Here is a 15,428-nt window from a genome sequence, read left to right as displayed (position 1 = left end):
TAACAACATTTTCAGGCTACAAATTAAAAATCACAAGGGGGTGAGCTTGCTTATTTAGTCTTTGCTAGTACAAACAAAATTTGAAATACTGATCTCATATCAAATAAAATTTTCCATCAACTAGATACATTTTAAAATAGTAAGGTCTTACTGATGTAACTGTATTAATTCATGAAGTTATTCAGTACACCTATAGAAATACAAGTGGTACCATCCACAGAGTATCCACAGCTCCGGCTATCGACATTTGGAGGTGTGAGATGTGAGTGCTGCCAATTCTCATTTGAGAGACCATAAGATTCTTGAAAAGGTAAATATTTACCTCTGGTGCAATGTAGTCTGGAGTGCCACAGAAGGTCCTGGTTGTTACTCCGTCTAACATATGTTCCTTGCACATTCCAAAATCGGCAATTTTGATGTGTCCTTCTGAATCCAACATCACATTATCTAATTTCAGATCTCTATAAAGAATCACAGGGATTTAATGTTAATGTTTAGGATCAATTAGGGCCAACTTATCTACTTCTGTGGCCAGGTGAGGGGTATGTGCAGCTTTCTGGGGGTGGAGGGATGGGGGATGTGCGTACATGGCACTCTGCAGTCCCAAGGGAGCCAGGCACCTCCCTGCAGATATATGAGAATAGCCATAAGCATCGAAAACCAACAAATAATGAAGAGAGAGCTGTGGATGATAATGAGCACACTCTCACTGACCCTTATGAACTTTCAAACAGGAAAGCGCAAGATGTTTCACATTTTTGAGTTTTCACTTGAATTGATTGGGCAGAGCACAGAAAAGTTCAGGTAAAGCAGAGGCTTTGGTTTACAGTGCTCCAACAACAATACAACCAACAGAATGCTGCTGTAATTGCTTTTTGTAACATGTTTTAAAAATGAACTGAAAAATTCAAGAAACTGATCATTTAAGGGTTTTAAAAATAGTTCAGAAATGGCTTACAACAGATTATACTCACCTATAAATAATCCCTCTGTTATGGAGAAAGAATAACCCAACCGAGATCTCAGCTGCATAGAACCTGTATGAAAAAAGCCCAACAGATTTCATATTGCCTCATGATTACCCTCTCACAAAATACTTTGGAAATGCATCATGGTAAAAAATGATAACATAAGTATAAAAATATACATTATAGGTAGACATAAAAGATATATCACTTCAAATTTATTTTAATAGATACAATTAATTTTGAGTATTTGATGATAAGATAGTACAGATTTTATTTATTTATTTATTTTTAAATTGGAAACTTCTCCCTAGACCAGAAAAAAAACTTTCTGCAGCTGAAGTACAGCATTTTTACTGCACTGATCAGTCTGCCTGCATAGGTCATTATCTCTAATCACATATCAATGCTGAATTCAGGATGCAATTCAATTTACATTGCAATTCATATGGCACTAAATCATTTGCAGAAATAGTATTCCTTTATACAGGCTGTTAATGGATTAATTACATAAAACTAATTAAAATGATTACCATATAAAATATAATTGCTGAATGTAGTTAAAGGATATATAATATTGATGGATGTTTGAAGTCTGTTGCTGCACAAATTATAGGCAAGAAGATTATCCAAAGACAAGATTATTTTTTAGGCTAGCATAAGGAAAATGAACGCTTAGCTCTGAAACCAGAGCTATTTGTGGACGTGTGTGAACGAATATGCTCCACAGGCGTGAGCTGTCATAAAGCACTGTTTCCAACTGGTGTTCAGCAAGTTACATTAGCTGGGGACCAAGGGTGTTCTGACAGCATTGAGTTTTCATTTAGCGAGTTGTTGACACTCTGTTTTATATCAAACGCTTATATTTAGAAGGCCTCTCATTTAAACAAGCCCTGATTATTTAAATCAAAATGAGAAATTATTTTAGCCAAATTCTTAAACAGAATCGGTCACACTTCATTTTAAAGTTTCACTGGTAAATGATTTATGAAACACTAATAAATGATGACGAGATGTTTTAAGCATGACTAAAATGGTACTGATGGTATCCACATTTGAGTATGTTGCAGATCATTATCAGTTACTCACTGATATGCCAGATGTACAATAATCTAAAAGGGACGATGTATATAAACAACTTCTAATCATTTAGTAACTTCTCACAAATAAAACTTCTATAAAAAGTAGAATTACAGAACTTCTTATAAGCTATACATTGAATTTATCTTGTATAAACTCTATCAAAATGTGAAGTGTATTTCTAAAACTTTCCCTATAATATTAATTCAGATTGAAATGTTCTTGCTTTTGTTATATATTTGCTTTTAAAAGCAACATGAGAATACTAAGTAATACTTTTAATGTTGCCTTGTTTAAATTGTCACTTTTAAAGCACACACTGCCTTTGTTTTGCTGTATTGTTTAATAAAGGTACGACTACCTTTGGCCTGTGTGTGCAAATAACATTTTCAAAATAAACTTCTTTTGGGTCTTAAAAAATGCAATCAAAAAAAGGACAGCCTAGACTTCAGACTAAACCTAGGAAGATGCTACGAGTTAGTGTGACAAAGAAATCTAACCCTCTTACAGGGTAAAATTAAGATGATGACACAATTTAAATATATAAACATGAACACTCACACTGCTTGTGGCTCCTTAAATTTTCCTACTTGCTGAATGTGATACATGAGATCACCACCATTCACATATTCCATAACAAAATACAGGCGGTCCTAGGATAAAGTATTAAAGATGCACATAAATACTTTAGACATAATATTAGATATGCATTGATCGGCAAAAAAATCACTGATATGATATTATAAAGCTTTTAAGATTATTGGGACTGGTTGTACATTCTGGCAGAATTGATAGATCAGGAAATGGAAATGGGATGTTTTGGAAAACCTGCAAGAGTAAATGACTGATGGGACCTGTCTAGTTTTGCCAATTTTAGTGATGCAATTTTATATATTAGTTGTCTACAATGTTCCCATAATTACTCACATATAGTTCTGTCTGCTAAAAAGAAATGTGAAAAAGCATTAAAGATGGTTGAAAATTCTTACTTTCAGCCCATTCCTAATGCCTCCTAATAAGTTTTCCTTCTTAGGAAGTATATATTTTTCTTCTCATAACTAAAAGGAGGCAAGAAAAGAAGTTAAAGGGTTTACAAAAGTATCTTCTACTTTCACCAGTGACACCAAGTTCCTTTCTCACAAGTCCCTATTTCAGCTAAAGAAGGACTGCAATAAAGTATTTTGAAGGGTGCTTTTTCTTCAACAGTTAAGACTTTTAAAATCCACACCCAGGTATCTCAAGTGAAACAGGACCACAACATATTGGAGTGCACTTATGTAGTATTTTCCCCACTTAGTGACCTTCAGACAGTAAGACTTGAAGCAATCTGTTCCCCATTTTCCAGAGGACTAAAATTGACCTCTTCCAAGTGCCTTCTGTACAAATATATTGGTTCACACTCTGCAAACATCTTTTATTTAGGGTGGATGATTTAGGCCACCTAGCTTTGAAAATTCTGGCAGACAACATTATGGCAAGCTTGCTTTCTGCAGTCACAACATGATCCAAATAGCGTATCAGATGCATTAACAGTCTTCCTCCCAATTGCAGAAGAGATATTTTTGGCTTCCTCTGATTTTCCTTTATTTATTTTGGATGGAAGCATTATCTTGAAGTATTTATATGAAAGTTCCCAATAATCTGATGGGAAAGAAACTCATTATTAAGATGCTCTGGTATAACCTCTATTCCCACTCTTTCCTTCAGAACCACCAATTGGAAGTAGGAAGTCTCTACTTGTCCAGAGTCTCTACTTTTATAACATTAACATACATTTAAAAGCTTTGATTTTCTAAGCTAAGTCCAACAGATGAGCCATAGGCAAAATGGTTAATTGGCCAGATCTGAACTATAAAATTTAGATTTTTATATGAATTGTCTTATTGTAAAATCCATGGCAACAGAAGCCTGCAAGGAAAAAGAGCAGCTAAAAACATTAACAACAATTAATCAGTTTTTTCTATGGCCAAACAGCATATGCTTTTTCTTCTCTTTCATTTTGAATTTCTCATTTTTGTAGCTAATGCTAATCCTTCAGAGCATTTCACAGCACCAAGTGCAAAGTACTCTACACTTAGGAAAACATGAAGTAAACGAGGTAAAGGTGTTTGCAATATTTGTCTAGACCTTTATGTGGCCACGTTGTTCTTGTATGTGATCATCCAGAAAAATTATATTGCAAATACTAAAAACCTCAACTTTTTTCCCCCATTCCCCTTAGCGAGAAAACACTAGACATTTGTACATTTTACATTAAAAAAGAAGCTGCCCAAAAGAAAGATAAGATTAATCAAAGTGGTTTTTCAATTACTGATGACACTAAGCTTTTTGATTACTAATGAAACATTATAAAGATATACATACTTGAAGGGAAAAAAGTCTATTTCTTACTAACTTTCATCCTATTACAGCTATCTTCATTTTTTAAGTAGAGGCAGTAAGAATATTATAGAAAGCAAAAAATTACCAAATGCAATAGTTCCCAGATTCATGTTTTACTGTGCTTAATTATGTTTGCAAATCATTCAGGCCATTTTCTGCTCAGAGATTTGTAGATACTAAAAAGAGTTGGAAAATGCCCCTAACAACACAGACAATTGTACTATGAAATGGTGACAGGATGACATGATGTGTTTGTGGAATATTACGATGTTATTACTTCAAACTTACTAGTTTTTTGTTTGTTGTTTTGATTCAAACCATCTGATGTGGAAGATATGGAATAGTCAAGTGGAAAAACAACAACATACGTATGTCCTTTTGTCACCCCATTAAGCTACAGCCCACTGCTGGGGCACTAATTCAGGGCTATCATCATTAAGACAGCTCCAAGGCGAGACAAGAAGAGCCTTGACTTTGTGTCAATAAAGGCAACTCCAAGAAGCCAGCACCCACTGAGAGCCAACTGCCTGCCATGCTGCTTTCAGACCAGTACGGTGCCGCTGGATTGTCAGAGTCATCCTGGAGTCTGTCTTTGGGAGATTTTTTGCAATGTGATGGGGAAATCTCCACTTTGTTTATTTATAGAAAATGAAGAAAAAAAGCCCAATGCTTTTTTCAGTGCCAGGGGTACCAGCAAAACAAATTAAATCCATCAACATTGATTCATGAGTAATGCTCTTGTGATAAAATAAGCACCATTAAGACTTTACAAGTACTATCCTCAGATCCTTAAATGTATTTAGGAACCTTTGAGAATCTGGGTTTAAGGGTCTGACTTAGCAAAGCACACATTATTAAATTTACAAATTTTCCCACTGGTCTGCTGGAATTACTATATGGAGAAAAATCTGTAATCCTAGAATTTAGGTTTAAAACTCTAAGGGGTGTCTCTCTCTTCACCGTTTCCTATGTGAAGAACCTATGGAATACAGGTTGCATAATAATACAAGTTATTGAACTGACATAATTCATGATCACATAGTGTAGAAAACATCACAGTTGCAAGAGAGCTCACGTACAACTGTTTGGAAACAAGAGTGAAGTTGTGTTAGGAATGGTGGTTTATCCTGCAAAGCCAGCACTCGTTTTTCAACCATTGTACACTCAACATCATCGTCCTGAATCACCACATCTTTTTTCAGTATTTTGATTGCATAGAGTTCCTCTGTCCCCTTCCTGTCTGCCAGCATCACCTGCACAAAAAGAAACAAGAGTGAAAATCTTCCTACCTACCAATGGGAGAAGGTGACTCATATGCCCCATTTATTGTATAGATGGCAATCCAGCTCTTGTGTACAGACTAACTCGATCAAAACTCCAAAAATATCATCATTAGTCACCTACTGCAATGGGATGTACCAGTCGTTTTAGACAATGCCTGAGCCAAAACTCACTGGTTTATCACAGCCATATTGCCCAGGGGCTGATAAAATGCTAAATCCCTGAGGACTTCTCCAGTAAAGGGCACATCATCATATAAGTATCTGATAAAATGTCAGAAAAATAGCAGTCCTTTCTCTTGACTAACAGATTTCAAATACATATATATGTACTATTCATGATTTTTCCCAATATCCAGCCCTACCAATGCTGGTGACTTCCAGAACTGGCAGAGTGACCTAGGTAGTAAAGGCAAGTTGTCAAGAATTCTTACCTTTCCAAAGCTCCCCTTTCCAAGAACCATAAGAAAGTTGAAATCTGTCAGCTTCACCCTGTCCAGATTGTTGGATGGCGCACTTGAATTCCTGTCTTCTGATGGAGTAATGACTTTGTTACCAGCTGGCCCAAGTTTGGCTTTCTGAAGAACATATACACACATATACACACAAAAATGGGAAAGTGAGAAGAGTAGCCTGTCTTCTTGGCAGAACTGGTTAATGTTAGATCGGAGATGACCTTATTTGAGACGGCATTCTCGAGAGAAAGGCTGCATAACAAAATTTGCACAGACACAAGTTCAAAGACTCATTCCAACAATACTTTTGACATTATTGAGTGAATTAAAGTGGAAAACTGTGTTCATGTATAACCAGATAAAAGCAGATAGACTTATCTGGTTATCAGAGCAAAACCAAAGCAAAAACCAAAGCCAAAGGAAAAAAACAAAACACTTATATTCATGCCAAAAGCAGCCTTAACTGGCATTTTTATTTCAAAATACAAAAAATGCTCTTCAAAGATTTCATGCTATAATCTATATAAGGTATTCTAGATATAAACACTCTCTTCAGCACGTTCTCTTTTAAAACATAATTCTTAAAGACACTCTGCATAGCAAGAGTTAGGAAATCTTTGACATGCATTAAAAAAATAACCTGCATTTAAAAAAAAAAAAAAAAAAAAAAAAAGAGAGAGAAAAGAATTAATGCAGATGAACATGGGCACTTTCAAACTAGCATTACAATCAACTTTGATTTTCAATCAAGCGTTGATCTGGAAAAGGGAGGAAGGGAAGCTGGAGGTGCCCCATCCCTGGAGGTGCCCAAGGCCAGGCTGGAGGGGGCTTTGGACAGTCTGGGCTGGTGGGAGGCATCCCTGCCCATGACAGGGGGGTGGAATAATGGGCTGTAGGGTCCTTCCAACCTGAACCAGTCTATGATTCTATTTCATTCAAAGGTTCTGTCTTGGCAAGACAGTCTGGTTCGTAGAAGGTTGCAGCAGTCTCAGTATTTCATGTGAGACACCATATAGTTGCTCAGGTAAGTTGCATTTCAAATCTTGAAGTTAACAAAAGAGAAAAAAAGTAAGACTCACCAAAAGATAATGCGGGCTAGAACACAATATCCCTCTTTTTTCTCAAACTTATCCCACATACCAGCAGGAGCAAAGCCATGAATGTTTAATAATAGTATTACTTTGGGATATAAGTGCTTTCCCCCAAGAATCTAGTGAGTTGGCATGTAAATAATCTCTAATATAGTTAATTTATTTTGTGCCATTGACATATGCTTGACATTTAAGGATAACTACTTTTCTCACTATGCCATAAAAGGACAGTAGTTGCATATTATTCATTTTACAGATAAAAAAAATAAATCTAGAAATCAAAGTGTATCCAGAGTCACACAATAAATCACCTTAAAAGCTTGGCCTGGCATATAACTTTTGCAGCTTCACTGGAAACTGGAAAATACAAACTTTCCCTTCTCCAGACAAGTTTAGAAACCTAACATTGGAAGGGATGGCTTGATTCAGAGACTCCAGCCCTCTACTGCAGCGGGCAGGCATGTCAAGTAACCCTTGCATAAACTAACCACATCTGCAAGAGCATATTAGGATTCATAGCTGCAGAAAATCTTCTACTGGCCATATGGATATGGGTTTTAGCAGTTTAGACCTTTTTTCCTTTTTTTTTTTTTTTTTTTTTTTTTTGTAGTACAGCTTAAAACATGGAATTCCTTCCACCATCATTAATATTTGAGTGCATGAAAGCAGCACCTGGAGATGCCAGTCAGGATGGGGGACTGCACAAACATTTAGGAAGAGCAAGTCCTGAGCATCAGCCTAGGTTCCTGATTCTGCAAGGCATTGTCCCTTGGCAGGTGCTGCTATTGGTGCAAATCCAGGGGCTTTAATGGAGCTTTTTGCCTTTCAAGGCCTTAAGACTCGTGCAAGACCTGTGTAAGACTGAGCCTTAAGCAAATGAAGTAAAAAACAAAAACAAAACAAACAAAAAATCCTAATATCCTGTATTTTTACAAGATGAAGAAATGGTTTAAACAAGCAGCTTTGCTGGACATGTTTTTGTGACTCTCACATATGTGATATCAGATAAAAGTTCTTGTTCTTGTGATACGAGAAGAAATTTCAATATCCGCTTTGCCACCAAGCAAGAGATCCAAATCAGGCACTGACTGGAAAATGCTAGTTTTATTCCTTATACTTTAAACCAACTGGGCAGCCTGTTTGAAAAATGTACCACTCAGAACCACAAAGGGAGTTCTGTTCTGAGGCTGCTCGCTCTGTCCGTCCATCCTCGAGCACTGCTCCCCGGGGCTCAGTGTGACCTGTGCTTTCCCAGGGAGCTGCAGCTCACCCCAATTAAGGCCACGGAAGATGAAAGTGCCAGGATACGAAGGCAGCATCCTAAAATAATACTGGAGAACCAAGCAAAGGCCTCTCTGCACTCACCAGAGCACAAGGCGGCTGTGGCCTGCACTGCGGGAAGCTGGCAATCCCGCCGTCGTGCCACCAGCCTCAGCTGCCTTGTTAGCCCAAGTGCTGCCTCATTAGCCCCCAAGTACTGCCTCTGTTCACGAGGCAGGAGGAGCTCACCCACAGCCTGACATGCTGCACTGTATAGACCTTCTCCTGAGCATGTGCCTTCGGCATCCTGCTGCAAATTTTGGCCCCCTCGAGGAACGAGCCTTGTTAGAAAGACAATCCAAAGCACAGCTGCATCCCAGAGCAAACAGAGAACCCTGCTGCAAACCGTACATGAGAAAACAGGAAAATGGCACCCATGAAATGCTCAAGAGTGACCAGACTGACCCAAAGAAAGCACATAGACCCAAACGGAATGGCCTAAGGACCTTATCAAATTGCCATCACCTTACCAAAGGTCCACATCCCTTCAGACAGGCCACTGACCATCCGTTCATGAGCATGAACAAAACCTGTTTTCACAGCTACCATGTGAATTCCTTTTAGAGCTTTTTGGCTTAAGGTCCTAGTGAAAGCATAGTGGGAGTTTCAAAGCTAGTAAACAAGTAGCGAGAGAAAAATAGGAAACAATACTCATCCCAGACAAAACATTTTACAGATGATCCATTGAGAGCTTCCCAAAATACCACCACAAAATGCTTCAGTTATGACTTTGCCACAGGCATATCATTTTATCTTCCTCTTAGTACTATTTACAAAAATTTCCAGAGCTACTGGAACAAAAGTAAACTGTGGGCATGCAAATAAAATCAGATAAGCACAGTCTAGTCATTACAGATCCCACCTGTGTGACCAAGTTTTTTACTTTAACCTTGACTTTTTGCAGAACCTTACCCAGAATACAGATCAAGACAGAAGTACTTCAGAAACTCATCTAATGATTTCTGGTTATGACTAAAGAATTAGGAAAATTTCTTCAAATACCAAAATTGTTTTGCCTAAAAGTCTACAAACAAATGTGCCCTAATGTGAGCATTAGGTGGAGGTACTGGGAAACAATCATTTGCTTACAGGTTTAGTAAAGAATTGAGGAGAGAACCTGGAGAAGACCTCACCTGCCCCCATGCTGTAGCTATTCCTGAAGAGTTTCCACCATCTGCCCGTGCCTTCATCTCACCCCCTAGTTGAACATTTTGTTGGCTGTGCTGATTGGAGTTGTTTAATGGTGCTATATACAATGGGATAACCATGTACGTACAAACTTTCTTCACATACAGCAATGCTAATCTCTTGGTATGAGCCACATGGGAAATAACTTGCTGAAAATACATTTCACTAGAAAAACACTTTTCTCCAGCTTCTTGCATACCTTAACATGTGAGGTCATTGTTTCTTCATATGAGAAACAATCTTTCTTTTTACTTCAGATGTGGAGCTACAAACCAAAACTGTTGTTAAAATACAGTCCCAGTGAGAAGCACAATGTATTTTAATTTGCATAAATGAAATGTAAAACCACACACCATTTCTTTCACCATTACCTCTGCATCCAGGGTTGCCCATGATGAATAACTTCACTATATATTGGAAGGGAGGAAAATCTGTTTGAGGCTTATGCTTTGTTAAGGCCAATTTAAGCACCGAAAATAGGACAGATATTGGATAGAAATGTTTTCCAGAGCTCTGGGAAATGCTATTTCAATAGTGCTAACCACAGAGGAATAAAGAGACCCAGGGCTCTGTTTGATAGATAGACTGTGCGTAAGGAGAGCAATTTGTGGTGCAGAGCCTTAGAAACGCACAGCTGAAGAGCATACGATACCACAGACCTTGTTCCCTAAAGCTGACATTGTGAAATGCTGCCCAGATCTTTCTGGATCTTGCACAGATCCATCGTTTCCTCTTCAAACTCTGGTCTTATAAACAGCTCAAACAATGTATTTTTTTTCTCAGGTGTTTACACCCAGTTTCTCGAATGGGAGCAGGTTTTCTTACAGTCAGATATGGCTGGAAAAAAGGAATGATGTGGCAAAAGCTGGAACGGATGGAAGAGGTAGATGTGAAAGGAGGAAGAGCGAACTGGGATCACAACCTACTGGTTGTTGTCTTAGAGAGGAGCATATTTCATGAAAAGCAATTTTTACTAAGTTACTTAAATGCTCCATATTATTTTGGGACTTACTCATCCTTATAGAATTATGAGTACCACAATTTAAACTGTTTTATTGATTATATATATTAGGGTTTTTTACAATAGCAGGGACGCCTTTGCTTACTTAAATTTGTCCACAAACTCTCCCAGCACACTGTAAACTACTTTTGATAAAAGCACAGCATTTTCACAACCAAGTCAGCTTGCAGCAAACAAACCAGAATAAAGGCACGTTAAAGATAAATTAGTTTGCACTGGGAGCAGAAGAGTTAATCTTAAAAGAAAACAAGACATGCACATCATCTTACTTCTTTGGCTTGGACGCACCTTATCTCGGCCAGTTCTTTTGCCCTGAAACCACAGGTGAGACGTTATCTATTCAGCCCAAATGCACTTCTTTAGGGAGTTTTATAGAAGTCATAGAGTTTATAGAAGTTTGGAGAGTCTCTTCAGACTCGGTAGACTCGGTTTCTAAGACAGCTCAGGTTCTGTAGTAAAAAATGCTCTTTTAAAATAAATGCTTCGTGGAAAAATTGTTTTTTAATTTATATGTATAGCTGTTCTCCAAAACCTACTGAGAAGTGTGAAGCACAGAAGTGGTTTAGGGAACAGTAATCCATCAGTGCACTCAGCTTTCAGTCGCGCTATGTTCTTATCAAGCCTTTTCAATGCTGGCTTCCAAAACTGCCAAATCTTGCTGCCAGCCCCCGCCACCCTCCCTGCGCAGCTGCAGAAGGGCAAGGCCACATCGTTCCCCATGACAACACGTTCCAGCTGCCACAAGGCCCTGCAATACGCAGGGCACCGAGGATGTATTTCGTGGTTGTCACGGTAACTCGCTCTGAGCAAGTTCCCGGATGCCCGGTGAGAAGATCTACTGGTAACAGGTTTTCAAGAGGAGAAAGAGGTAAATAAAAAAAATATTTAACGACAATGCTGAATTCATGTTGCTTGTGGGGAGGTATGTAGACATTGAGTACACGCCGCTTCTGTTTGGAAACAGCACCCCTATGGCCACGTTTCATCTGCTAATTGTTGGCTCCACTGACACCTACTGGGAGAAGAAATGGAGAGCCTTGCTGCCAGCAGCTGAGCCTCCTGGAGGCCAGCATCGCTGCTGCTTGCCACACACCAGCCTCATCTCCCCTCCTTGACTGCAGAGCCCACCTAGCACACGCTGCTCTGCCCTGTTCAGCTGTAAACAGCACGTGAGTGATGCTGCATCAGAAAGCAGCAATCTCGTCAGCCTCCATCACAAAAATCACAATTTTGACAGGCCAGCAGTCTAACGATTGACTGCCCAGGCTTGCTGCAGGCTTTATCAGGGGTCCCAAAGCTTTCTTGAGATCAGCCGAGCAGGAACGTCCTATCGTGATTCAATCCCTCTGTAAAACTCTGACAAAATCCCTGCCTCTCACCCTGCAGTGAGGCTTCACCAGCTCCTCACTAGACCCCAGCACGCTCCTCAGATAACAACTTGTCTCAGGCCAGCCCACCTTGCTCCCACTGTTTCCTTTCCTAATTCTGAGGTTAGCCCAAAGCCATTGCAGAGCTGTGGGTAACCTTCTGCTTCAGCACATCACTTCCAAATGTGGAGCAGCAACTGGTGAGAAGCAAGGGAAGGAGCAGCCGGACCCTCCTGTTTGGGTGTCACTGTGGCAGCTGATGCCCACTCACGCCTGACGCCCCCTGGACTCAGCGCAAGAAGCATCGGAGCAGCTCCAATCTCGAGCAGATGCTCAGAGATGTCACTGAGAGAAATGCAAAGCTCACGCTTGGGATGTAGAAAGGAGAAACTGAAATAGTTGATCAGAAACTCAGGGAAGGACAAAAAGCCCTCTTAGGGTTTCAAGTCATGAAAACTCGGTGGGGATTTTGATCAGCCTAACAAGTTGAGCCATTAGCAAGCCTTTAATAAACTAAATAAAGCCAATAAATTTCAAGTCACAATCTGGAGGAAAAAAACCTTCTCCTCAGTGAAATGTGCTCCATCATTGTGGCAGCTTGTTTCTTATATTATTGCATTTCCAATTCCATGTAATTATAGATGTTGTGAAGGGCTATCAATTTCCTACTTTATACGACTTAATTGTCAGGATGGTGATAACTTGAAATGAGAAGAGTTCGTTTCTAAGCTCCAGCAAGGCCTAATACTTCACCAGACTGAGTTTTAAGCTCAATAACATAACTTAATGCAAGCTTATAACTCATTAGCAGAGAGTTTTGTAGCCATGGAAACAACCCAGAAAAGAGAAAGTTACAGCCTGGGCTTGGGATGGTTTAGCAGCCCAGCAGCTTTAACCAGTGAGGGGATGGCATCAGTTATCTCCCGATCCAGCCTGAGCTCTTGATCTTTCTGTCACGTCAGGAAGGACACAGGGAACTTCCCTCACCATTTCACCTGTCTGCCTAAGAAATGTGTGCTCAGCAACCTAGGGAGATGGTTTTGCACTGCACTGCCTGAGGAACAGCACAGCAGACACAGTGTCTGGCTCTCGCGCTTCTTTCTGTGGCTTAACAAATGCTTCTGAAGAGCGAGGCAACCCAGTCCTGGCTTCTCCCATCCTACTGGGCATTCTCGCCGATTCGTCTTTGTTCCTGAGCTAAACAAACTAAATTACAGAAATGTATTGTCCTAGTGGATGCGTACACCCGTACTTATGTGCCTAGCAAGGACACCACACCAGTACCAGGTGCTAAGAAATAAAAATGCTATATATAAAAAATTAAGTAAAATGAATTTTTACTTCTATAGCTTAAACATTGAATAAAAAAAGCTTTAAAAATTCTTATAATTCCCACTGCTAGTAAAAAGGCACATGCAAATAGGATGTTTCATAAAAATATAAATGGGAGGTGTGTAATTAAGACTCAGGGTTTAATATGGACTACTTTGCATCCTTTGTTTACTTTCTCCCCATTTCCTCCCTACCCCCCTTAATCTTGTGTCATACTTACCCTTTAGGTTACTAAGAGAAAATTTATTTAAAGGATTTGCCTCTTTTTTTTTTTTTTTTTGGCCATATGTGAAGAGGATTCAGAATGCCTTTTTGCTGAAAGCCTGACCAAGAGGACAGGAAACCCACTGCTGAAGCCCACCCACATGCTGCAACGCTCCGGAATGATGATATCAGAGTGTAGATCAATGACCTGGGTTACAAATAACAGAAGAGAAAGCACCGTGTCCCACAAAGGCTGCTGCGTGATCACTAAAATCGAGTTATTTTGCCTAATTCTCCATAGGCACTGCTCATGGTAAGCAGTGCCTCTTCTAACACCCTGCAGGTTCACAAGCCTGCGCTGAGATTGTTTCACTCCATGACTCAGAGGTTGCCGGCCCTGTGCGTGTCCCCCAGCACATAAATCACGGCAGGAGGTAGGCAGAGGGCTGGGAATCACGGATATCACCCACAGGCAGAGGTGACCTGAGCAGTACCAAGGAGGTCAGAGGCAGAATTCACGCCTACAGCTGCAAGCTCCTAAATATTTTGATTGGGGAAAAATGATCATCAGTGCCAGGTAAAGAGACTTGTACAAAGGGCTCAATGAAAAACTTACAGTGAATTTTATCAAAACAGCTGTTTCATGTAACAGGTTTGGATCTTTACAAATACATATAGGTGCAACAATTTGCATCGTTTCATGTCCTTCAGGACTTTTGCTACAGCCAGCTTTTTGCTCTGGCTGCTATTCCGTGTTCTTTACTGACCCCTTGTGGTTCCTAACTCAGAGCAGAACTTATTTTCTCGAGATCAACATTATGATCAAGGGAAGTTTACTCAGGATATAAGCTATAAGAGAATCCTAAAGGACAATACTACAGCTCAATATACCATACAGCATCTCGGCAGTGCTGCTACTTTGGAGGGTTTATAACCACATGCCCTATTTAAATTATTTTCTTTTACTTTTTCAGTATTGCTGTGAACAAGTTGAAAATGTATAAAATACTCAGTAAGTGACTTCTAATCAGATTTATCAGGGACAAGATAAAGGTAACCACATCCCTAGAAAATGTAGACAACAGAGTCAAAAGACTATGGAAAGCAGTCATTTGGAAAGAGATGCGTTTATCCTAAGAACAGGATGCATTTATCCTACGAATACCAGTTTCAGAGGGTATCTGAAACTGTACAAGAAACTTGTACAAGGAACTTCTGGCTGTGAGCAGCCAAATCTAGAGAGGGTAGAGTTTCCAGCTACCCACTTGGCACCATCAACGTGTTTAATCTGTTTAATAATCCTGTGGCCACCTGAGTCTACTTTGTTTTCTGCCTTTATTGCCAAAAACACCATCCCCTGCAACAGAACAGCATCTAACTAGCTGGAATGTAATTAAAGAGGCTGCCTAGGAATAATATTCAAGAATTTTCGCTGAAATATCCTGTGATAGTGGCAATAAAAACACAAACAGTGAATATAATTATATTGCTTGCTTTCCAGTCAATACTGGAATAACAAATCCCTAAGTATCAAAAAAAAAAAAAAAAAAAAAAAAAAAAGAAAAAAAAGAGTTGCTCTTATATATGCTCCTTCATTTTTAAATTATGCAAATTACTGCTAATTTTCAATAATAAAAAAATAGGGTGTTGAATTTGCTTTAAGCATAAAACTCATTTCAATATGGACAAAAACTAAAGTTCCGTTCTAAAGCAATCTTCAAAGACTTCAGTTCTACCTGATCT

The 15,428-nt window shown here is 39.2% G+C and overlaps 1 protein-coding gene across 2 annotated transcripts in view; it reads right to left on the bottom strand.

Moving 5' to 3' along the window:
* Positions 1-15,428, bottom strand: part of PRKCA (protein kinase C alpha) — a 148,602-nt gene that overhangs the window by 16,820 nt on the left and 116,354 nt on the right. The window contains exons 9-14 of one of the 2 annotated variants that reach the window (XM_084298211.1): positions 11,071-11,094; positions 6,142-6,285; positions 5,507-5,680; positions 2,607-2,698; positions 975-1,037; positions 323-461 (exon numbers count right to left, since the gene is read on the bottom strand). In XM_084298211.1, the coding sequence (XP_084154337.1) occupies positions 323-461; positions 975-1,037; positions 2,607-2,698; positions 5,507-5,680; positions 6,142-6,285; positions 11,071-11,094 (636 nt within the window). The remainder of the gene's footprint in view (positions 1-322; positions 462-974; positions 1,038-2,606; positions 2,699-5,506; positions 5,681-6,141; positions 6,286-11,070; positions 11,095-15,428) is intronic. The other variant, XM_084298212.1, reaches the window with a different exon arrangement.

The sequence above is a fragment of the Netta rufina genome (genome assembly GCF_964035555.1).
Source record: "Netta rufina genome assembly, chromosome: 19".
In the NCBI taxonomy this organism is placed as follows: Eukaryota; Metazoa; Chordata; class Aves; order Anseriformes; family Anatidae; genus Netta; species Netta rufina.
This window is presented reverse-complemented; position numbering and strand designations above follow the sequence as displayed.